At 37.5% G+C, this 25,000-nt stretch overlaps 1 protein-coding gene across 2 annotated transcripts in view; it reads left to right on the forward strand.

Moving 5' to 3' along the window:
* The window catches only part of RXRG (retinoid X receptor gamma), a 115,279-nt gene extending 100,264 nt beyond the window's left edge, over nucleotides 1–15,015 (forward strand). Inside the window, exons 8-10 of one of the 2 annotated variants that reach the window (XM_053694074.1) lie at nucleotides 1,769–1,860; nucleotides 11,156–11,261; nucleotides 14,430–15,015. In XM_053694074.1, coding sequence (XP_053550049.1) covers nucleotides 1,769–1,860; nucleotides 11,156–11,261; nucleotides 14,430–14,577 — 346 coding nt within the window. In that variant the 3' untranslated portion in view covers nucleotides 14,578–15,015. Of the gene's footprint in view, nucleotides 1–1,768; nucleotides 1,861–11,155; nucleotides 11,284–14,429 lie in introns of both variants that reach the window. The other variant, XM_053694075.1, reaches the window with a different exon arrangement.
* The last annotated feature ends 9,985 nt before the right edge of the window (nucleotides 15,016–25,000 follow it).

Consider the following 25,000-nt stretch of genomic DNA (forward strand, 5'->3'; position numbering starts at 1 on the left):
CTAAACACCGCCACTATACTAAACTGTCTATCCCCTATCCCACCGCTCCCCAACCCCGCCGCAACTAAATAAAGTTATTAACCCCTATCCCGCAGCTCCAGGAGCCCACCGCAACTCTAATAAACTTATTAACCCCTATTCCGCTGCAACTAAATAAATGCATTAACCCCTAAACCCCTGGCCTCCCACATCACTACCACTTACTAAACCTATTAACCCCTAAACTGCCAGCCCCTCACATCGCCATAAACTAAATAAACCTATTAACCCATAAACCTAACAACCCGCTAACTTTATATTAAATATTAACTCATCCCTATCTTATAATAAATTAAAACTTACCTTTAGATTTAAATTAAACTATATTAAACTATTAATTAATCTACCCTAACTATTAAACTAAAATTATATTAAACTATTAATCTACCCTAACTATTATACTAAAATTACATTAAACTATATTAAACTATTAATTAATCTACCCTAACTGCTATACCAAAATTACATTAAACTACAAATTAAATTAAATATATTCTATAGTTAAAAACCTAACCCTACTCAAATAATTTAAATCTACTATTAAAAATTACAAAGTTACAAAAAACTAACAACTAAGTTACACAAAATAACAAACACTAAGTTACACAAAATAAAAAATAAATTATCAAATACTTAAACTAATTACACCTAATCTAAGAGCCCTATGAAAATAAAAAAGCCCCACCAAAATAAAAAAAAACCTAGCCTACAATAAACTACCAATGGCCCTTAAAAGGGCCTCTTGCGGGGCATTGCCCCAAAGAAATTAGCTCTTTTACCTGGAATAAAAAATACAAATACCCCCAACAGTAAAACCCACCACCCACACAACCAACCCCCCAAATAAAAACCTAATCTAAAAAACATAAGCTCCCCATTGCCCTGAAAAGGCCATTTGTATGGGCATTGCCCTTAAAAGGGCATTTAGCTCTTTTTCCTTGCCCAAACCTTCATCTAAAATTAAAACCCACCCAATAAACCCTTAAAAAAACCTAACACTAACCCCCGAAGATCCACTTACAGTTTCTGAAGACCCGACATCCATCCTCAACGAAGCGACAGAAGTCTTCATCGACGCCGGCAAAAGTCTTCATCCAAGCCGGCAGAAGTCTTCATCCAGACGGCAACTTCTATCTTCATCCATCCGGCGTGGAGCGGCTCCATCTTCAAGAAATCCGGCACAGAGCATCCTCTTCTTTCAACGTCTTCTTCCGAATGAAGTTTCCTTTAAATTATGTCATTTAAGATGGCGTCCCTTAGATTCCGATTGGCTGATAGATTTCTATCAGCAAATCGGAATTAAGGTTGAAAAAATCCTATTGGCTGTTGCAATTAGCCAATAGGATTGAGCTTTCATCCTATTGGCTGATCCAATCAGCCAATAGGATTAAGCTTGCATTCTATTGGCTGATTTCAAATCCCTTTAAAATTAATTTACAATAGGATGTGGCTTCTGAGGAAATTGTGAGGTAAAATATCTTTCTTTTTTACATAAAGATGTTCAGGTGATATTTTCTAGTCACCTTTTTACAGATATATTGCATCACTTTTCAAATGATCCAGCATTTTGGTAATGTGTCTTTATAAATGTATTGTATGCAGCATGCCTAGTAAATCATTGTTCATTGGATGAGAGGGACCATTACCATAGCTCTTGCTTGCAATAACACTGTTAAACATTCACTGCTGCCCACCCACCTATAAATCCTTCATTTCTTTTTTCAAAAAGGGTGTTGACAGAACTTGTCTCCAAAATGAAGGACATGGGAATGGATAAATCTGAGCTGGGCTGTCTACGAGCAATTGTCTTATTTAATCCAGGTAAAGAAATACTTTATATGTGGCTTCTGACATAGGGTCCGATTAAACAACTGTCAGACGCTGAAGCGGATCATGTCCGGCCGACATCTGTAAATACCGACAGCAAACACTTGTGAAATGCTTGTGCAATACCGCCCCCTGCACATTTGCGGCCAATCGGCTGCTAGCTGGGGGTGTCAATCATCCCGATCGTATCTGACCGGGATGATTGCTAGCCACCACCTCAGAGGTAGCGGACGAGTTAAGGAGCAGCGGTCGTATGACCGCTGCTTCTTAACTTACATTTCCAGAAAGGCTCACGCGGAATAAATCAGCCCCATTGGTCTTGATTCAGTAAAACTAAGGTGACCAGATTTCCCAGAACCAAATTCAGGAAATATAATATATGTGAAGATGGCTGAAAATGAGTGCTACTTATTTAGTGCAAGATGGCACAAAAATCAGTGCTACATATTTAGTGCGCTAAATCTCTGCTCCCTATAAGGTGTGAGTATAGAAGGAATAATAGTTTATTGCGCTAAATACCAGTATCTCACAAAAGTGAGTACACCCCTCCCATTTTTGTAAATATTTTATTATATCTTTTCATGTGACAACACTGAAGAAATTACACTTTGCTACAATGTAAAGTAGTGAGTGTACAGCCTGTATAACAGTGTAAATTTGCTGTCCCCTCAAAATAACTCAACACACAGCCATTAATGTCTAAACCGTTGGCAACAAAAGTGAGTACACCCCTAAGTGGAAATTTCAAAATTGGGCCCAAAGTTTCAATATTTTGTGTAACCACCATTATTTTCCAGCACTGCCTTAATCCTCTTGGGCATGGAGTTCACCAGAGCTTCACAGGTTGCCACTGCAGTACTCTTCCACTCCTCCATAATGACATCATGGAGGGGGTGGATGTTAGAGGTCTCGCGCTCCCCACCTTCCATTTGAGGATGCCCCACAGATGCTCAATAGGGTTTAGGTCTGGAGATATGCTTGGCCAGTCCATCACATTTCCCCTCAGCTTCTTTAGCAAGGCAGTAGTAATCTTGGAGGTGTGTTTGGGGTCGTTATCATGTTGGAATACTGCCCTGCGGCCCAGTCTCCGAAGGAAGGGGATCATGCTCTGCTTTAGTATGTCACAGTACATGTTGGCATTCATGGTTCCCTCAATGAACTGTAGCTCCCCAGTGCCGGCAGCACTCATGCAGGCCCAGACCTTGACACTCCCACCACCATGCTTGACTGTAGGCAAGACACACTTGTCTTTGTACTCCTGACCTGGTTGCCGTCACACACGCTTGACACCATCTGAACCAAATAAGTTTATCTTGGTCTCATCAGACCACAGGACATGGTTCCAGCAGTGTGCGGCATATGGTTTGAGCACTGACAGGATGATCCCCCACCCCTTCAACCTCTGCAGCAATGCTGACAGCACTCAACTCAACAGCATGTGCACTCAACTTCTTTGGTCGACCATGGCGAAGCCTGTACTGAGTGGAACATGTCCTGTGAAACTGCTGTATGGTCTTGCCCACCGTGCTGCAGCTAAGTTTCAGGGTCTTGGCAATCTTCTTATAGTCTATGCCATCTTTATGTAGAGCAACAATTCTTTTTTTCAGATCATCAGAGAGTTCTCTGCCATGAAGTGCCATGTTGAACTTCCAGTGACCAGTATGAGAGAGTGTGAGAGCAATAACACCAAATTTAACACACCTGCTCCCCATTCACACCTAAGACCTTGTAACACTAATGAGTCACATGACACCAGGGAGGGAAAATGGCTAATTGGGCCCAATATGGACATTATCACTTAGGGGTGTACTCACTTTTGTTGCAAACGGCTTAGACATTAATGGCTGTGTGTTGAATTATTTTAAGGGGTCAGCAAATTTACACTGTTATACAGGCTGTACACTCACTACTTTATATTGTAGCAAAGTGTAGTTTCTTCTGTGTTGTCACATGAAAAGATATAATAAAATCTTTACAAAAATGTGAGGGGTGTACTCATTTTTGTGAGATACTGTAAGTAGTGGTCACTTTGGACCATCTCGCTCTACAAAGTAGCCGTCATTTTGGGCCAGCTTGTGCTAAAATTCAGGACAATCTGGGTCACCTGCAAAATTAGGGACAGACTTCCCAAATTCAGGACTGCCCTGGTAAATCCGGACTTCTTATCACCTTAATAAAAGCCATTTGTGAAACACAATATCTAACAGAAAATCTGTTATTTATTCATATTTATAAAGCTTTGTGCATCCAGCATCAAGAAGCACGGTCATTTCTGGTTTCAAAACTTATTTAGGGCTTGTTGATCAAAAACTTGTGGGAATGGGGAGAAATCATGAAAAAGTCTTTGGAGAGTTTTTGAGTATTATACTGCAATGTATGTGTAGCTCTTTTAATTCCACAACACTGCATACCAAGATAAACAGCTATCAAGCTAATATTATTTAAGGGACCTCAGAATAGTGACAAGACATCTTAGATAATCTTGACAGACCAGAGAACTTTAGATCATTGGGCCCTTAGCAACAATTCTCTAAAATTTGTGAATTAACACGCTGACCCTTGTAGCTGCAGACCTCACCTCAATTATCAATTCAGACCTCAATTCTCTGGCGAGCTGCTGCCCATAAAATGTAATAAAGGTCTTTGGAATGGGAATTCATACAGGAATGTGAGAGGATGCATGCAGCAGATAAAAAAAAAAAAATCTGAAGCACATACAAATCAAATTACATTAGTTTCAGTCCACTTTACTTTGCATTTGCTTCTAGTCTCACATAGATGTTTTTTTTTTCTATCAGCTTAACAAATACAATGGGTATTTTGAGACAAACTTGTTACCACCATACATTTAGTGAGACAAATCAGTGAGACCTGCAGGGTGAATCCACAGTGTGGGCGAAGTCTGGGGCACAGGTCCTCCTCTTCAACACACAGGGAAGGGTTACAAGCAGTTTCGGGCAATGAAAAATGTTACCTAGGAGACACTACTTGCAGTCTGAGCATAAATATCAACAGACACAAATATAGGCCACAGCAAACACAGCTAACTGCCTGTAGCAAAGGTGCTGATTACAGCAGGTGTTTGCTTCCAACCGGAAGCCGAATGTACACTGAGCTATGTTTTTACTTGATTATTGTGCTGTTGTAATTGTATTTATTTATTGCGTCAATTGTATCAACTCAATAGTTTCATTCTATACTTGTTGTGCGGCCGCAAATGTATTTTCATTTTTTAGTTATATTGTAGAATAAATATCTTTTATCTTTATGAGAGGACACATGTATTGATTACTGAAATTATACGTCATTAGTATATATTTTAACACCACATACAGTGGATATAAAAAGTCTACAAACCCCTGTTAAAATGTCAGGTTTCTGTGATGTAAAAAAATGAGACAAAGATAAATCATTTCAGAACTTTTTCCACCTTTAATGTGACCTATAAACTGTACAACTCAATTGAAAAACAAACTGAAATCTTTTAGGTAAAGGTAAATTAAAATAAAAAACTAAAATAATATGGTTGCATAAGTGTGAACACCCTTTTATAACTGCGGATGTAGCTGTGTTCAGAATAAGGCAATCACATTCAAAATCATGTTAAATAGGAGTCAGTACACACTGACACACTGACTCATTTAAAGTGCCTCTGATTAACCCCAAATAAAGTTCAGCTGTTCTATTAGGTCTTTCCTGACATTTTGTTAGTTGCATCCTACAGCAAAAGCCATGGTCCGCTGAGAGCTTCTAAAGCATCAGAGGGATCCCATTGTTAAAAGGTATCAGTCAGGAGAAGGGTACAAAAGAATTTTCAAGGCATTAGATATACCATGGAACACAGTGAAGACAGTCATCATCAAGTGAAGAAAATATGGTGCAACAGTGACATTACCAAGAACTGGATGTACCTCCAAAATTGATGAAAAGGCGAGAAGAAAACTGGTCTGGGAGGCTGCCAAGAGGCCTACAGCAACATTAAAGGCACTGCAGGAATATCTGGCAAGTACTGGCTGTGTGGTACATGTGACAACAATCGCCCGTATTCTTTATATGTCTGGGCTATGGGGTAGAGTGGCAAGACGGAAGCCTTTTCTTACAAAAAAAACATCCAAGCCCGGCTAAATTTTGCAAAAACACATCTGAAGTTTCCCAAAAGCATGTTGCAAAAGGTGTTCTGGTCTGATGAAACCAAAGTTGAACTTTTTGTCCATAATTCCAAAAGATATGTTTGGCGCAAAAACAACACTGCATATAACCAAAAGAACACCATACCCACAGTGAAGCATTGTTGTGTCAGCATCATGCTTTGGGGCTGTTTTTCTTCAGCTGGAACTGGGGCCTTAGTCAAGGTAGAGGGAATAATGAACAGTTCCAAATACCAGACAATATTGGCACAAAACCTTCAGGCGTCTGCTAGAAAGATGAACATGAAGAGGAACTTCATCTTTCAGCATGACAACGACCCAAAGCATACATCCAAATCAACAAAGGAATGGCTTCACCAGAAGAATATTAAAGTTTTGGAATGGCCCAGCCAGAGCCCAGACCTGAATTCAATTAAAAATCTGTGGGGTGATCTTAAGTGGGCTGTGCACAAGAGATGCCCTCACAATCTGACAGATTTGGAGTGTTTTTGCAAAGAAGAGTGGGCAAATCTTGCCAAGTCAAGATGTACCATGCTGAAAAACTCATACCCAAAAAGACTGAGTGCTGTACCAAAATCAAAAGGTGCTTCAATAGTGATGTCGCGAACATAAAAATTTGGGTTCGCGAACGGCGAACTCGAACTTCCACAACTGTTCGCGAACCGCCATAGACTTCAATAGGCAGGCGAATTTTAAAACCCACAGGGACTCTTTCTGGCCACAATAGTGATGGAAAAGTTGTTTCAAGGGGACTAACACCTGGACTGTGGCATGCCGGAGGGGGATCCATAGCAAAACTCCCATGGAAAATTACATAGTTGATGCAGAGTCTGGTTTTAATCCATAAAGGGCATAAATCACCTAACAATCCTAAATTGTTTGGAATAACGTGCTTTAAAACATCAGGTATGATGTTGTATCGATCAGGTAGTGTAAGGGTTAAGCCCGCTTCACAGTGCGCAGTGTAGGTGATATACCTGCCCTGACCATGCTTTGCAGACCAGGTATCAGTGGTCAGATGGACCCTTGCCCCAACACTGTGTGCCAGACATGCCATTATAGCAGACTTATATGGCTTTGGCGTTGCTTTTTGGTAATTAGAAGGCTGCTAAATGCCACTGCGCACCACACGTGTTTTATGCCCAGCAGTGAAGGGGTTAATTAGGGAGCATGTAGGCAGCTTGTAGAGTTAATTTTAGCTTAAGTGTAGTGTAGTAGACAACCCAAAGTATTGATCTAGGCCCATTTTGGTATATTTAATGCCACCATTTCACCGCCAAATGCGATGAAATAAAAAAAAAATTGTTCACTTTTTCACAAACTTTAGGTTTCTCACAGAAATTATTTACAAACAACTTATGCAATTATGGCATAAATGGTTGTAAATGCTTCTCTGGGATCCCCATTGTTCAGAAATAGCAGACATATGGCTTTGGCATTGCTTTTTGGTAATTAGAAGGCTGCTAAATGCCACTGCGCACCACACGTGTGTTATGCCCAGCAGTGAAGGGGTTAATTAGGGAGCATGTAGGCAGCTTGTAGAGTTAATTTTAGCTTAAGTGTAGTGTAGTAGACAACCCAAAGTATTGATCTAGGCCCATTTTGGTATATTTAATGCCACCATTTCACCGCCAAATGCGATCAAATTAAAAAAAATATTAATGTTTTCGCAATTTTAGGTTTCTCACTGAAATTATTTACAAACAGCTTGTGCAATTATGGCACAAATGGTTGTAAATGCTTCGCTGGGATCCCCTTTGTTCAGAAATAGCAGACATATATGACTTTGGCGTTGCTTTCTGGTAAATAGAAGGCCGCTAAATGTTGCTGCGCATCACACGTGTATTATGGCTAGCAGTGAAGGGGTTAATTAGGTAGTTTGTAGGGAGCTTGCAGGGTTAATTTTAGCTTTAGTGTAGAGATCAGCCTCCCACCTGACACATCAGACCCCCTGATCCCTCCCAAACAGCTCCCTTCCCTCCCCCACCCCACAATTGTCCCCGCCATCTTAAGTACTGGCAGAAAGTCTGCCAGTACTAAAATAAAAGGTTTTTACATTTTTTTTTATTATTTTTTTTTAGCATATTTACATATGCTGTGGTGTAGCATCACCCCTTAGCCCCCAACCTCCCTGATCCCCCCCAAAACAGCTCTCTAACCATCCCATCTCCCTTATTGGCGGCCATCTTGGGTACTGGCAGCTGTCTGCTATTATTTCACAGTCAAAAAAGTGTTGTTTTTTTTAAATCTACACTACTGTTACACCAGATATGAGTGGTGGCACTGGGCAAGTGGGCACAGTATACGCTGTGAGCCTGACACACACGCTGGCAGACAGGCAACTGCAATTAGATTACACAGGAAAAAAAAAAAAAAGCAGACTGATGTTATAGCCCTAAAATGGGCTTTTTGGGGTGCTGTCCTTACAGCAGAGATCAGATGAGTCCTTCAGGACTGTAGTGGACACTGAATACACTAGCCTAGCTATCGATTTCCCTATTCAATCAGCAGCAGCTACACTGTCCCTCCTCTCACTAAGAATGCAGCTTCCAAATTAATCTAAAATGGATGCTGTCCAGGAGGTGGGAGGGTCTGGGAGGGAGGGTCTGCTGCTGATTGGCTGTAATGTGTCTTCTGACTGTGAGGTACAGGGTCAAAGTTTACTCAATGATAAAGAATAGGGGGCAGACCGAACATCGCATATGTTCGCAGTCCGCGGCGAACGCGAACATGCTATGTTCGCCGGCGAACTATTTGCGACATCACTATGCTTCAATAAAGTATTAGTTTAAGGGTGTTCACACTTATGCAACCATATTATTTTATTTTTTTATTTTTATTTCCCTTCAACTAAAAGATTTCAGTTTGTTTTTCAATTGAGTTGTACAGTTTATAAGTCACATTAAGGGCTCCATACACTAAGCCGTCAATTCATCCGTCATTGTAGACGCGGATAAACTCGCCGTTACTCGCCGCGGGCGAAATGGTGTCCGCTGTCGCTATGTACTAATATTCCCCCAATAAATAGACAAGTCTAGCCCGCCGCGAGCAGTTGCGGATTGTTGATAAATTTGACGCCTCGCTCGCCGCGACTAAGCTGATGTACTTAACTTTCAGTTGAATTGTCTGGCCAATTATTAACACGTGACATGCAAGGTGTCACGAACATCATAGTAGTCGCGGGAATAGAATTTTGCTCCTATAAAATTTCAACTTATCTAAACAACTTTATTATTGTTCAAAATTTTTTGAAGAGTGATAACAGAGCGTTATTTTTGTAATATTTAATTACAATTTGGATATGGCTTCATCTGGATCTGATAATATATAAATATTAATATAAAAATAATTATAAAGATTGACAACTATACAATACAAATTTAAAATATAGATTACTCTTTAATTACAGTCGACAAATTGGGCGCAATTTATGTACATGGAAATGAGAGACAAATTAGACGCCAGTTATGCTGTAAGTACAATGCTGATATTACTGCCTTTTATATATGTCTAGACTGGCGTCTAGATTGACTTTCCTATTGTTTTGTACCTTGCCCGCCACCTAAAAGGTGGCGAGGCAAAAATAACGAGGTGGGAGCGGAAATTGTAGCGAGCGGACAAATAGATTTTTTAGTACATTCGTTTTTGGCGAGTTGGTGGTCAAATGTGTCTAATTACAGTGAAAAATGGAGCGGTAGCGAGGTTTGGCGGATAAGTACGCTCGCAATTTTAAAGATGCGAGTTTTAACATAATTGACGGCTTTGTACATATCAGTTTGCGAATTTTGACGCAAGATTTGTTGCGGGTAGCTCGCTGACTGCTTAGTACATGGAGCCCTAAAGGTGGAAAAAGTTCTGAAATGATTTATCTTTGTCTCATTTTTTTACATCACAGAAACCTGACATTTTAACAGGGGTGTGTAGACTTTTTATATCCACTGTATATTTTATCACCCCTTATATATTTTTCCACCCTTTATTCACCTCATTAGCGAATTGCTAGAACTATTACACATTATAGTTTTTTAGTGGATTACATACTAATAGAGTATATTACTTTATATTATTATTTTATATAATATATATTAAACACTTATACACTTCCACCCTTAGCATTTTTGCGCAATCTATCAATTTTTTCACTGAGTAGCTTTTTCAGAACAGCACTAGTTGAGGAGTTTTATTAAATTGTTTGCGGAACAGTTTTACATTATGCAAGGGGGTGGCAAAAACTGCACTGTCAATACAGCATAGACCACTAGGGGGCAAACAAAGTGTAGAAAGAAAATAAAAATAATATGTTACAGTAGCTGTAAAGCTGTATTTTGGCCAAAGGAATTGCAGTATTTTTTATCTCTTTTCATACCCTTTATGCCCAAACCCTAATCTTTAATCTTCTAGAAAGTGTTTTGCAATGTTTTTAAAAAAGATGGTTATGGGACAGCTTACTTACTGTCTCATATATTGGTATGGGACAGCATACTATACAATTGTTTTCCCTTTAATGTGTTTCTTAACCAATGAATTGTTATACCAACAGCAGAGTATAAAATGTTTACCACAACCCATTAGAATGGACTGAGCTTGCCGGGAGATCAGGTCTCCTTATTTTATCACTTTCTATACACACATATTTACTTATCTTTGTCTGTATACCAAAGCCCAATACTACAATTGAAAATTAGCATTGTATTACTTATCTCTCCTACCTCCCAGAAGGAGTGTAATTTCATCTGCAGCCTATGTTTACATAGCTTTTCTATAGCCAATACTTAATTATTAGAATTTTCAGTATAAGTGGGGATAACACAGGGAAAATGAGATATTTCACATGCTAAAATGAAGGTAAAGGAGCAACTGTATATGTAAACACTTTTTAACACTTCAGCAGGTAAAATAGATCATTGGGAAAATATTGAAGGGGAGAAAATATACACTGTCCCTTTAAGTATTGTATGCTGTACACTCTTGTCTATATGGCAATGTATTCTGCTAAGGGAGGATACAAATGAAGGTATGTGATCAGCTGGTTTAGACTGACACTGTTCCTTAACTTTTATGCTTAATATTTTTCTGCATATATACAATTTTAGGAAGTTGCCAATAACATGAAATTCCCTTTTTTTACACTCCCGTATCAGATGCCAAGGGACTGTCTAATTCTGCTGAGGTGGAAGCCTTGCGAGAAAAAGTCTACGCTACGTTGGAAGCATACACCAAACAGAAATATCCAGAGCAACCAGGGAGGTGAGGTGTTACTGCAAATTAGGTATAAAACATTTCAATTAACAATACACCTGAAGATAATTATGTATACCAAATTGTATGTATGCGTCTATGTGAAAACATATGTATATAATGGGTAGGTTTACTATATGTCAAGCGGACATGACCAGGTCCGCTCAACATCGCTAAATGCCGACGGCATACGTCTAGCATTCCTATTGTTGCTTACCAATATCTTACAAGAAAAGCAAAGTAAAACAAAAGTGCATTATGACGTGATAAATACACGCACTCCTCAAGATCGACACGTTTTGTTTGAGCAACTATCAGACCACATCTCTGCAATTAGACACCAAGGGGTAGATTTATGAAGCAGTGAATACTGCTGTTCCCGCGCAAGCCTTCTGGCTCGCTGGAAACAAAAGTTAAGAAGCAACGGTCGTAAGACTCATTAACTCATCCGCTACTGCAATCACCCCGACCGGATATGATTGGGATCATTGACACCACATGTTAGCGGCCAATCCGCGATTGTGCAGGGGGTGGCATATCATAAGCATTTCACTAGAAATGGTTGTGCAATGATAAATGCCGACAGCATATGATGTCGGGCGGACATGATTCGCTAAACACTGTAATTTACCAGTGTCACCAGTATTGTTAAGCCAATGAAGATCATAAAGAATAAAAATTAAAATACAGCATTTGCTGCTAGAGATCTATCACAATCCAAATGATTCGGCAATAAAAAATCTTTATAAAAAATATTTGTTTCAAGAAATGAAGCCACTCCAATCACTACAGGGACATTAAGCCCCATTTGTTTTTGTGTAATATATATACAGTATATATATAGCTAATTCTGTAACCTAGGTTATTAAAATGCTGCAATTCAAATAGTTAGATCCCTGACCTCTGTAGGGATTGTGGGACATACACAAAAGCAAGTGTTATTTTATCTTCCTCTATAGATGTGTTGTGACCTGTATCCTTAACCAGAATCCCCTGCTGCAGGTGATGTTTGGATGTTTAGGCGTTCCACTTTTTTATAGTAGAGGATTTTATTTTCCTTGCTATTTTATTCAATGCCTTATATTAAGACTGGTATTTTTTTGTGAACATTGATGTATAAATGGATATGAAACCCAATTTGTGGGGGGTGATTCAGAGTTTTTATTTTAAACTCTATCTGAATCATGAAACATAATTTTAGGGTTTTATGTCACTTTAATTGGTACAAATTCAATGCAGGCATCCAGTACTATTGAGTGTTGCATCACCAAGTGCATTATTAGCCACCACAGAAAGCAATAAATACATTGGTTTAGTAGTTTTATGCCAGTAAAGTAAGAGATTTTTTTTTTTACTTTGCTAGCTATGCCATGCTGCCATCTACTGGTCATCTAGGCTATTGCTCTTCACCCAAATACTTATGCGGCTTTATAATCACGTTAGTTATGTAATATTAGTGTTTTGATTCCTTCATTTTGTAATTTTATAGCATCTGGCAGATAATTCAAAATATGATATAGATAATATAGTGTAATTGCAATGGGAATCATATCTATAGAATGAGAAGTTCTCAATCAGGAACAAAGAACAGATCTTCTTGTAGATTGTTCTTTGGCGTGCTACCGCTTAGGATCAGCATCTTTTAGGCTAATTGTGCTTTTCACAGAGGAGAACTTTCCTTAAGTATGTAAGTCTGATTCTGCTTGAAAAAGATGGTCAAACCCCAAAATACCTTAAAACCATACATAGTTTATAATTTTTAATAAACAGTACTTTCTTTTAATACCGTATATGGGTTTATAAGATAACAATAAATATGAATGTAATACTTAAAGTGATAGTAAATCCTAGTGTTTGTGAAACGCTAGGATTTACCAGTGGAACAAATAAAGGGGACTTTCAGTCATGAAGTATAAAATACTTTATGCTGAAAGTTCTTTTATTTGTCTGAAGTGTTTGCCACGCTGAGCACCTCAGGCAGCCCACGGCAGAATGCTATTTTGCTGTGAGGTGATGTTCCTTCCTCTTAGCCAATAGCTGTGCAGGTCAGCTGGCACCATGCCGAATAGCCCACACAGCTATTGGCTAAGAGTTGGAAACTTCAACTCACAGCAAAATAGCGTTCTGCTGCCATGGGCGGCCTTAGGCGCTCAGCGCGGTGAACACTGAAGACAAATAAAGGATATTTTCATGAATGAAAGTCCCCTTTATTTGTTCCACTGATAAATCCTAGTATTTCACAAAAGCTAGGATTTACCATCACTTTAAAACATTTTTTAAAAGATTGCAGTTTTCTATAAAATCATCTCTACGCAACTAGTGTAGCAAAAGAAAAATACTTCAAAATAGATACAAACCTCATATGTCAAGGTTAGCACGCTACACGTAATATTAAAGTTATTTGTAAATGTTTAACAACTTCAAATGTATGACATAAAACAGGCAACTTAGTGTCATGTGTATGCTCGGCTACATTTGCACATTACATTTACAAGATTAAAAAATATCAGTGCTTGTTGTTACTACTAAAGCTATTCTGATGAGTTGCAGTGAATCAATGCTGCAGCCTCTCATTGTTCCATGGATAAACTAATCACACTATGACCTTCATTATCTACACTGTCAGCTTTTCCAACAGTGAAAATATAGCAAACAAAATGCATAGAGTGCTAAATAGCATTGTTTTATGGATTACTAGAGCTGGTAGACTCAGGATGCATGTGACAGAAGTCCACGTTAAAAGTTGCATATACTGTAGTTTTGACAATACCATAACTCCCAGCTGCCCTCATCTAACGCCTCACTAACATCACTCTCACCTTTGCAGTCCCCACCTCCTGTTTACCATCCTCCTACCCATCTAGATTGTAAGTTCCCATGGGAACAGGACCCTCAATTCCCCCTGTATTTGTTTGTTAAACTTTGTCTGGTGTCTTTTATATTGTATTGTACTGTACTTTTATTTTTGTACCCATGGACAGCGCTGTGGAATCTGTTGGCGCTTTATAAATAAATAAATAAATAATAATAATAATAATAAAAGTGTAACAGATAATAAACTGTATTATACCTCAAATCATGGGTTGCACTTTTCCTGTTTTTTTATGTATAAATAAACATTATTTAGAAATAATACTTTAAAGGATGTTGAACTTTTATTTTTCCATTTTTTTCCAGGTTTGCAAAACTTCTTTTAAGGCTTCCTGCTCTGAGGTCTATAGGTCTGAAGTGCCTGGAGCATCTATTCTTTTTCAAACTCATCGGGGACACACCTATTGACACATTCCTTATGGAAATGCTGGAGACGCCCCACCAAATTCCATGAAGCCATGACCTACAATGTGGCTTGGATTATCAGACCCTTACTGGAGTGTTTACTACATGTGATATTGAAAGCTTGTGGTATCACAGATATGGGCCAGAGACAAGGATGTTAAAAATGCATTAAGATGAATATGGCATTTTTGATGGACAAGCTAGTTTTAACTTTACAGATCATATGGTGCAATCCATGTGCTGCTCCTAAAATGAGTTAAAAGCTGAAAATTGAAATGCATTTTTTTAAAAAAAGAAAAAAAAAAGAAAAAAGTCATGTAAATACTTGTGGTGGCTTGTGAAATGCTACAACTTACAAAGTGATCCATATAATAACTGAAAATAACTATAATTTTGCTTTTGATTCAATTGAACAAGATATATATACTGGCCACCGAAGAACTTTCAAAACATTAAAAATATAAATAAAAAGGTTTATTGAGAGGTTGATCTGTGACCTGTTTTTGAACAAAGAAAAAACAGTACAAACTTGGCGTGAACTAAACATATCAAACAATGTCCCAAATAACTGTTAACTGATAACCATTCATAAAATTAATTATATTAATGGCAGTAGACCTACAATAAAACAGAAATAAATAACTGTGCAATATTTCAGATATAGCATTACTGTCCCATATGAGCCACAGACATAAACAATACAATATGGATATTTTAGACTGATGTATCCATCTGTGATGGTTCTCTCTGTGTAATCATTTCTGAACTTCATCCTGTCTGGCTGCAAAAGTATTCCTCATAATGTTTTCCCATTTTCCACCAGAGCCCATAGACACAGTCACCAGTAGTTCATTGACTGAATATAATCATATATAATGTGGTGAACACTTTATTAATATTCTCATAATCCATTTTTTTACAGAATAAGAAACAGGTGTATGGAATCTAAAACAACTTTTTTAAATTGGGAAGGAAATGGATAATTTGTAAGTCTTGTATACCATTAATCATGGTAATAAGCATATTGCATTCTTTGTTATGTTGATGATTACACCAGACAAATAAAGCTAGGACACCACTAAAAAGGAATTAAGCTATCAAGCAAGACTGGAGACTTCACCTAAGAAAACTGAGTGCACATAACACAGGAACAAAAATAAACACAGTCATTTCCTATCACATATTAATGTTTTGGTTTATTTGTGGTCAATTTAATTATGTATTTCCATGAACAGAATGTATGGAATAGAATTCTAAACTTATTTCAATCTGTTACTTATTGACTGGGACTATATTTGCCTTTAGCTTCTCAATTACAATTTATCAAGTGTGAATTTGACGTAAAATATTCCTGATTCATATTTCCTCATAAATTATTTATGTACATAGGGCTCTTGGGCAATATGTGATCACAAAGAGAGATCTGGTAGATCAAATCTGAGGCTCTTAATTTAAATTGTGGTGGAAAATTGACCATTGCCTATTAATCAATTTATTGTTTAGGATTTAATATTGAAATGTGTCAGCAGAATATAGGTTTAATTTGCTGCTTAGTGAAGTTTTTTTCCAGGGCAAATATATTTATTGGGAGTGAGAGTTCCATTGAGTGACAGAGCCTTTGCACGATGGTGGTAGTTCCTCCATGGCATACAGTTCCTTGATTCCCCCATCAGGGGTCCCATTACATATGCGGCGTTGTACGCAAAAGCCGGCGACGCCGGGGGTTGTCGGTCTAGGGGTTAATACATTTATTATTAGTAGTGAGGGGGGATTGCGGATATAGGGGTTTTTACGTGTCGGGCTTATTTTTGGGAGGTGGGTATACAATTTTACGGGAGATTTGTATTTACGCTCATTTCTGGACATCACTAGTTTATCAGACTTATGGCACTTTATGAGCTGTAATACCCCGATGTGGGAGGTGAAATTACGGGTGGCACGGGTTGCAGCGCTTGCGCTGAAGCATGCGCCGTATATATAATCGCGCCCCAGATACCTTAGATACAGATGGAGGAGCAAAATAAATGCCAAAGTTCCATAGTCAACAGATAATCTAAAGCCACCTTATTTTCCCAGAACACGGAACAAAACACAGAACAATAAAATAAAATGAAGACAAGATCATATTTGAAACTCATTGAGTATCTCTCCACCTAACCTCTACAGTTTCATAAGTGGGCATTCCTTCTCTTAACAACTATAGTGGCAATAAAGGGCCATGATACCTAAATGTTGAAGCTCTTGAAAGTGATGCAGCATATCTGTAAAAAGCTGACTAGAAAATATCACATGAATACCTCTATGTAAAATTAGAGATATTTTACCTGTAAATTGCTTTAGTAGATACATCCGACTGTAAAGGGACTTTAAACATCCAATCAGGATGCTTCTCCAAGACCTGCAAGGGACTGTGCATCTAGCATGAGTACAGCCACTTTATTAACCTCCCGCCCCCAGTTTAAGGACATTTACTATAGATTCTTGCAAGATTTCAGTGAAATTGAACAAAATCACAATAAAACAAAGTATGAATTCAGCACTGATAAAGCCGATTGGTTGTTGTTTTTTCTTCACTGTGCACAAGATAGTAGCTGAAGCATAACTGCTCACAGAGCACTTACTCTGGTGAGCTGTAGAAGATTTAAGCTAATATCTTCCTTTTTTATACAGAAATGTTCATGTGATATTTTCTTGTCAGCTTTTGTAAGCTATGCTGCAGCTGCATCATTTTCAAGTCATTTAGCATATGAGTATCATCTCCCTTTAAGTGCCCAATAAATAAAATCTTGCACAGGAAATGATAACCTATTGCTAAGTGGCTAACACAATTACAACCATAACAACTTCTAAAACACACTTGAAACATGGGTAATGTGGATGTTAGTATGTATAAAATATTCCATTAATTATTGTGACAGAAAAGTAGTCTTCCTTTAAGGAATTAGGGGTGTCTTCAAGACCTCTCATAAATAAACATGCCTCCCAACATTTGTGGCTTGGTATTAGGGAATCAGGAGGTTGAGGGGGGGCATTGCTGTTTTGTGCATAGGGCTGCTTCGAGAAGTGTGGATGATGGGGGTTATGGGCATGTCTTTGGATGTGTCTGGTTAGTCTGTGGGTGATGCTAAGGGAAATTCTGCAAATAGGGACAGAGCTCAGTATTATGGACTGCCCTACTCAAATACATTTGGGAAGTCTGCATGAATAAGGGTCTGACTGTGGATAGTATTTAGTTTTGCTGTTGATTCTATTTTAAAGATAACAAGTTTATGTAAAAAAAAAATCCTTTAACATTTTTCAAGTTTTAGGGTCAGATTACAAGTGGAGCGGTATATAACAATCCTGCTTCACCACTAACTTCCTTGGAATTAAGCTTTTTGCTCACGTCGAGTAGCGTTTGTATTGTATGGAATAAGATTGTTGTTAAAAAGGCAAGCACGTGTGATTCTTTATCATTGTACATAAATTGTGACATATGAATAAAAATCTAGATTTTTAAAGACTCATTTTTTGGAAATACAATTTTTAAAAAAAAATACAAATCTTTAATTACAAATACAAATTCTTTTTTTGGAAGTACAATCTAAATTTCTTTAATTATGCTTTTGTTTTTTGGAAATACAATATGATTTTTTTCATTTTAGAAGTACAGTTTTTCTTTTGGAATTACACTTCCAGTATGTGTCAAAACACTTTAAAAAATAAATCTAGTTCCAATTTTATTACAAGACCAGACTCCTATTTTGCATAATCTTTCTTTACTACTCATATGCAGCCTTTTAAAGAATAACAAGATATTAAAACAGAACAGATAATGAAATAACAATAAGTAGCTAAAATGTGAGCCTACTTATAAAGCAAGAAAAAAGCAGCCAATCAGAGAAGGGAATTGACTATAAACTGACCCATATGCTGTCAAACCTCCTCTTTCTTTTGCAGCTCAGCTCCAGATAAGTAGTGCAATATTTGTCCCTAATATTACAAGTCTCTTTTTTCGTTATATTTTGTATTATCATTAAAAATATTATTCTTTCGTTTTGCCTTATATATCTATGTGTTTTTTGTATTGTTATTTCTTTTATCTGTCTGTCTCTGTTTTTTCCCCTTTTCTCTTTCAACATTTTTTCTCAATCAGATTTAACATACTCTTATGTTTTTGTTTTTTTGCTTCTCCCCTTTTACTTGATGCTCGCTTGAGTGCGTTTAAGTTAAACTGAAGTCTCCTTACTTATTTTCTTATGTCCTGCGTTTTGTCTTTCCCCTCTATCTCCTTATATTGTGTGCTTCTGCCCGTCGCCATTTTGTGGGACGGCCTTCTCCTTCCCGCCCACTCGCGCTGACATAGTTGTTTTTTCCCTCACAGTCAGCCTCCATCTCTCCTACCGATCGACGTAACTTTGTTGCAATTAGTTACTCTCTGTCAGGAAAACGTTTGTTTTACCTTCAATTTTATTAGTTAGCTTGTATTGCCATCTGATGGCCAAGTTTATTCAAGCCTTTTGTTAATAACAATTATTCAATGTTATATTAGTTTAATTTTATATAACAATTTATATAACAATTTTCTGTCAAGACAAATGTATTCAAATTGTTCTGGGGTTTTATTTGTTTTATTAAACATAGGTAGAGTGAAGTTTATTTAGTTATATATATATATATATATATATATATATATATATATATATATATATATATATATATAATTTTCCACATATTTTATAAATGTCTGAAAATCCAGTATGTACATCTCCCTTAACTGTTCAAGCAGTTCAAACTATGAAAGATTCATCTATGAACAATTTGTATAATAAAATGGCCTCACTGATGGGTATTAAAGAGACAAAGAAATCTTTAAAAAGAAAAAACCCTTCAATTGCCTTTAAAGCAAGTAAAAAACTTATATCAAAGTCTCGTCAGCTTCTGTCTGACTCAAATATTCCTCACAGCAAAGGAACAAAAATCACTGTAAAAAGAACCCTGCACCCCAAGTGTACCCAAATGGGGGATTCTACTATATGTCTAAAGTCAAAATCATAAACTAAATCTTATAAGAAAATATCATCCTCAAATTCTGATAGCTCAGATGAGGGAGATTATACCGATATTAATTCAGATTTATATGATGATTCTGATGATTCACCAGCAGATAAAAAACATAAAAAGATGTCTAAAAAATGTAAAGATTTTATTGAGGACGAAGAAGATTTTATTGATTGTTTGGGTAATCCCAGATTTAAACCAGATGATTTACATCATCCTCGCTCTGCCGAATGGTGTCCACCTATTGAGTTGGCAAAATTTATTGACTACCAACTCCGTAAACCTTTAAAAAAGCAAGCCTGTAACAAAATGAGAGCAGAGTGTCCTCATCCCCTTCTCCCCAAAAATGCTTCCACTACCCCGGAAGTTGACCCCAAAATTTTAAAATTCATTGGGGCACCTGGTTATAAACTAAAGAAAGGCATTGACAGATCATGGAAGATTTGTCAAGACAAATTACTCGATTCTGTTTGCCCTATAACCAAATTATTTGAGTTATCAGAACAAGGAGTGGCAGAAAATTCTCCCGAAGACCCCTATATTGTTCGTGAATGGGTCCAGAGACTCCTCTGTTTTGTGGGAAATGCCAATTCTGCTATGTCCTGTGAAAGACGGTGCAACATTTTGCGCAAAATTGACCCTAAGACATCTGATTTTTCTTCTAATAACATTGCTTCTGATGAAAATGGTCTCTTATTTGGAGACTCTTATTTGAAAGATTTAAATCAATATGTTAACACCTTTTCTAATTTGAATAAAGTTAAAACATCTGTCAAGAATTTTTTTTACCCCAACCAGAGTTTTTCTGACAGGGCCAGGAGAGGCAGAGGCCGCTTTCCTGGCCGTCATCCTTACCTATCTAGGTCTCATTATTTCCAATCCCCTCAATCCCAATATCCTTCCCAATATCAATCACAATATCAAAGAAATTACCAAGAACCCTCTACCTCTTCCTTCTTCCCATCGAGAGGACGTCCTTGGAGTCAAAGAGGATTTAGAAGCAGAGCAAGAGCAAGACAAGCTCCAGGTAAATTTGTTATTTCCTCCCCTTGTTCTTTCTTTCCCAGAAAAAAATTTGTGGCAGACTCACCCTGTTTGCCCAAAATTGGGTTGCATTTACCTCAGACCCTTGGGTTCTTCAAGCAGTGTCAGGTATTCATATAGAGTTCACGTCTCTTCCAATCCAAATCAAATTTCCTCAACCCATTCATTTCTCTCAAGAAGATAGTTTTTTGGTCCAAAACGAAATTTCAGCCCTTATTTTCCAAAAAAAGCAATTCTTCCCGTTCTTCAGCCTCACAATATCTATTTAAGCAACTTATTCTTAGTAAAAAAGAAAAACAATCATTTCAGACCAGTTATAAATCTAAAATCACTAAATGCTTATGTTGTATACCATCATTTCAAAAGAGAATGTTTAAGAGAAAACGATTGGTTAGTTTGTCTGGATCTCACAGACGCCTACCTAGCCATGCCAATCACTCAAGAACACTGGAAGTTTTTGACCTTCCGTTGGGAAGACCAGTTTTGGAATTTCACCTGTCTTCCTTTCGGTTTGTCTTCTGCCCCTTGGATTTTTACCAAATTACTCAAACCTGTAGTGGCTTGGTTGAGACTTCGGGGTGTTCGTCTGATAATTTATTTAGATGACATTTTAATAATGGACCAAGATTTTCTCTCTCTTCAAGGTCACCTTTCTTCCATAATTTCCTTATTAGAATATTTAGGTTTTATTGTGAACAAACAGAAGACAGTTTTGTTCCCTACCAGATCTTTAATTTTCTTGGGCTTCTAAATAGATACTGTTCTTTCCACCTCGAGTCTTCCTTCAGACAAGGTGAAGAACATTAAGAAAGAAATTTCCAAAACTTTATCCAAGGACTCGGTTCCTATCAGAACTATAGCCAGAATAGTAGGTTTACTATCATCCTCTATTCAGGCTATATTTCCTGCACCGTTACATTATCGCGAACTTCAAAGATTGAAAATTATTCATTTGAGAAAAGGTTTTTCTTACTCTCATTTGATCCCTTTGTCTTCAGAAGCCAAAGAAGAACTTTCCTGGTGGCTTTCTCATTTGGAAGCTTGGAATGGGAGAGCCATTTTTGGCAAGACTCCAGATTTCATTATAGAATCCGACGCCAGTCTTTCAGGCTGGGGAGCGTGTTGTGGCCCTTCCATTACAGGTGACAAATGGACATTGGAGGAGAAACGTTTTCATATCAATTGTTTAGAATTATTGGCTGGCTCATTTGCAGTCAAAAGTTTTGCCAAACGTTCTTCTCCAGTCTCTATTCTCCTGCGTATGGACAATATTTCTGCGGTGCAGTATCTCAATCGTTTGGGAAGCACCAAGTCCAGAGATTTGTCCAATATAACCAAAGAGTTTATTCATCTTTGTTTGGACAGGAATATTTCTATCAAAGCAGAATATATTCCAGAACAATCAAATTCAGTGGCGGATTGGGGATCTCGTCATTTGACGGATTTCAGCGACTGGTGGTTGGATAGGAGCATTTTTCTCTCTCTCCAATCTCTCAGGGGTCCCTTTTGTTTGGATCTTTTTGCATCCAGGACCAATTTCCAGATTCATCCATACTTCAGCTGGCGTCCGGACCCGGAGGCAGCGGCCATAGATGCTTTTCTTCATCCATGGCCTCTTCAGAAAGCTTATGCTTTCCCTCCTTTTTCGATGATTCCGAGGACAATTTCAATGGTTCGCAGGGATCTGCTATGCTTAACAATTGTGACCCCCTTTTGGCCGACTCAATCATGGTACCCCTCTCTATTGGAGATGTCCATCAATCTCCCGATCCTGTTTCCTCCCCTGCCCCATCTTCTTACGAATCTGGAGGGCAATTGTCACAGTCTAGTTCTCCAAGGCTCTCTTCCCCTAGTAGCATGGACGATCTCAGGGGACCCTGGTCTCTCCGAGGTCTTTCGGAAGGAGCTAAGTCTCTCATCCAGGACTCCTGGGCCCCTGGTACTCGTAGATGCTACTTTGCTGCTTGGTCTAAATGGTCTAGCTGGTGCTTGCGGAGAAACTTGGATCCCAAGTTTCTTCAAATTTAATGGAAATTATTAATTACCTGTCTCATCTTTTTGATTCAGGTCTTGCTTATAGAACCATTAACGTCCATTGTTCAGCTATTTCTGCCCGACATAGTTTGATGAATAACCTTTCCGTCGGTAAACACCCTTTAATTTGTAGGGTGCTCAAGGCCATCAGATTAAAACGTCCTCCGGTTCCTAAACATGAATTCTTCTGGGATGTGGATCTAATTTTTTCTCTTTTTAAATCTTGGCCTGATAATGCTTCTTTATCCCTAAAACAACTTTCTGCTAAACTTGCTACCCTTCTCTGTTTAATCTCTTTTAGAAGAGTTTCTGATGTTAAAGCTTTAGATTGGAATTCTAAACGTTTTTCCCCCGAAGGAGTTACCTTTTTTCTTTCTCGTAGAACTAAGACTCTACCTCAATTTTCTATCCTTATCTTCCTTCAGAACCTTCTCTATATGTGGTTGAATGTTTGAAATCTTATGAGTCTAGAACTTTAACTTCCAAAAAAACCTCTGCTTATCAACTTTTGATTTCTTTTGTTCCTCCTTATGCTCCTATCACTTCTACTTCCATTGCGAGGTGGGTTAAATGGGTCATGAAAGAAGCCGGAATTGATGTATCTTTTTCAGCTCATTCAGTTAGAGGTTCTGCTGCTTCTAAGGCCTTTTTAAAATCTGCCCCCCTTCAACAAATTTTGAATGCGGCAGATTGGTCTTCAGACTCCATTTTTAAGCAATTTTATTTCAGACCCATTCAACATGCCTCTCTTAATTTATTTTCTTAATATGCTTTAAACTTGCAAAATAGGAGTCTCTGGTCTTGTAATAAAATTCTGATTATCCTAATTCTTTGAAGGTATAATCTAGATATTATTAAAGACACAGAGACGAGTATTTTCCCACCTCAGATATGTTGTTATATCCCTCCCTTTTTTGTTGATATATATTATTAATATTTTTGTCTTTAACAGTTTCCATCTGAGGGTATAAATCCAGATATATCCTTTCCTTATATGTGGATTTATACCCTCGTTTCAAAAAGACCATCAATCGTCAAATGGATCCTGGACTACTTTCCTTTCTTCAATCAAATTCATCAGTTCCAGGAGTTTCTTCATTCAATTCTTCAATTTGTTGGCTTTTATAATTTTATGTTGTTTTGGACTATTTGGACTTTTTATGGTTCTTAATATTTTGTTCTTTGTGAGCATCAGTTAAGAAAGAGGAGGTTTGACAGCATATGGGTCAGTTTATAGTCAATTCCCTTCTCTGATTGGCTGCTTTTTTCTTGCTTTATAAGTAAGCTAACATATTAGCTACTTATTGTTATTTCATTATCTGTTCTGTTTTAATATCTTGTTATTCTTTAAAAGGCTGCATATGAGTAGCAAAGAAAGATTATGCAAAATACTCGTCTCTGTGTCTTTAATAAAATCTAGATTATACCTTCAAAGAATTAGGATAATCAGAATTTTGCTAAAGGACTTGTGATGTCACAGCAGTCTGTTCAGTAGTTTGCCTAGGAAATAGATTTTGATTTTGTAAAAAAAATGTATTTGTAATTAAACATTTGTATTCTAAAACAATAATTGTAAAACACTTGCAAACCCGATCGCATGTTCTCAAGTGTGCTAACCCTACATGAAAATATTAATATTTCACATTCCAATGTTCTTCACCATTTTTTCATAAATACATATTTCTACATTATCAGTATATATACAGTATCTGATGGCATTTTGGTACAGTATATCTATACCTATATGATTATATATAAGTATTGATATATACAGATATATATACATATATATATAGGAATATCTTTTTAGAAATACTTATAACATATTCCCCAGGTGCAGAAAATTGGATGTGAAATATTTACAGTAAATGCACAGTATAACACTTTATGAAATATGAAAATTGCAATAATATGTTTTTATATGTTTTTATCTACTTAACTGCAAAGGGCTCCAATGCATACAGTATATATATATATGTGTGTGTGTGTGTGTGTGTGTGTATACATATGTATCTATGTGTTTATATGCCAAACGCAAGTATTTCACTGTGTTGTCTGCGCTCCTCTCGCTGTGCAGTGAAGTGAACGGAGCCCGGCACTATGGAGAGTGGGCGGGGGACACACCCCTGTATACAGCAATCCAATCAGGTAGGCAGCCTCTTCTTGCGTGACAGCCACACACGCCAAAACAGAACAAAGTACAAAGTGTAGAAAAGGCGCTCTGGGAGAAAGGAAGATAATGCTGAGAGTGCTGTAAAAGCACTATGCTGTAATGAGCAAATAATGTTGATTTCCAGGCAGCAGGTTAAAAAGTGAAGTACAACTTTATTCCAAAAAGCATAAAAAAGGACACT

This window comes from Bombina bombina, chromosome 10 (assembly GCF_027579735.1).
Source record: "Bombina bombina isolate aBomBom1 chromosome 10, aBomBom1.pri, whole genome shotgun sequence".
In the NCBI taxonomy this organism is placed as follows: Eukaryota; Metazoa; Chordata; class Amphibia; order Anura; family Bombinatoridae; genus Bombina; species Bombina bombina.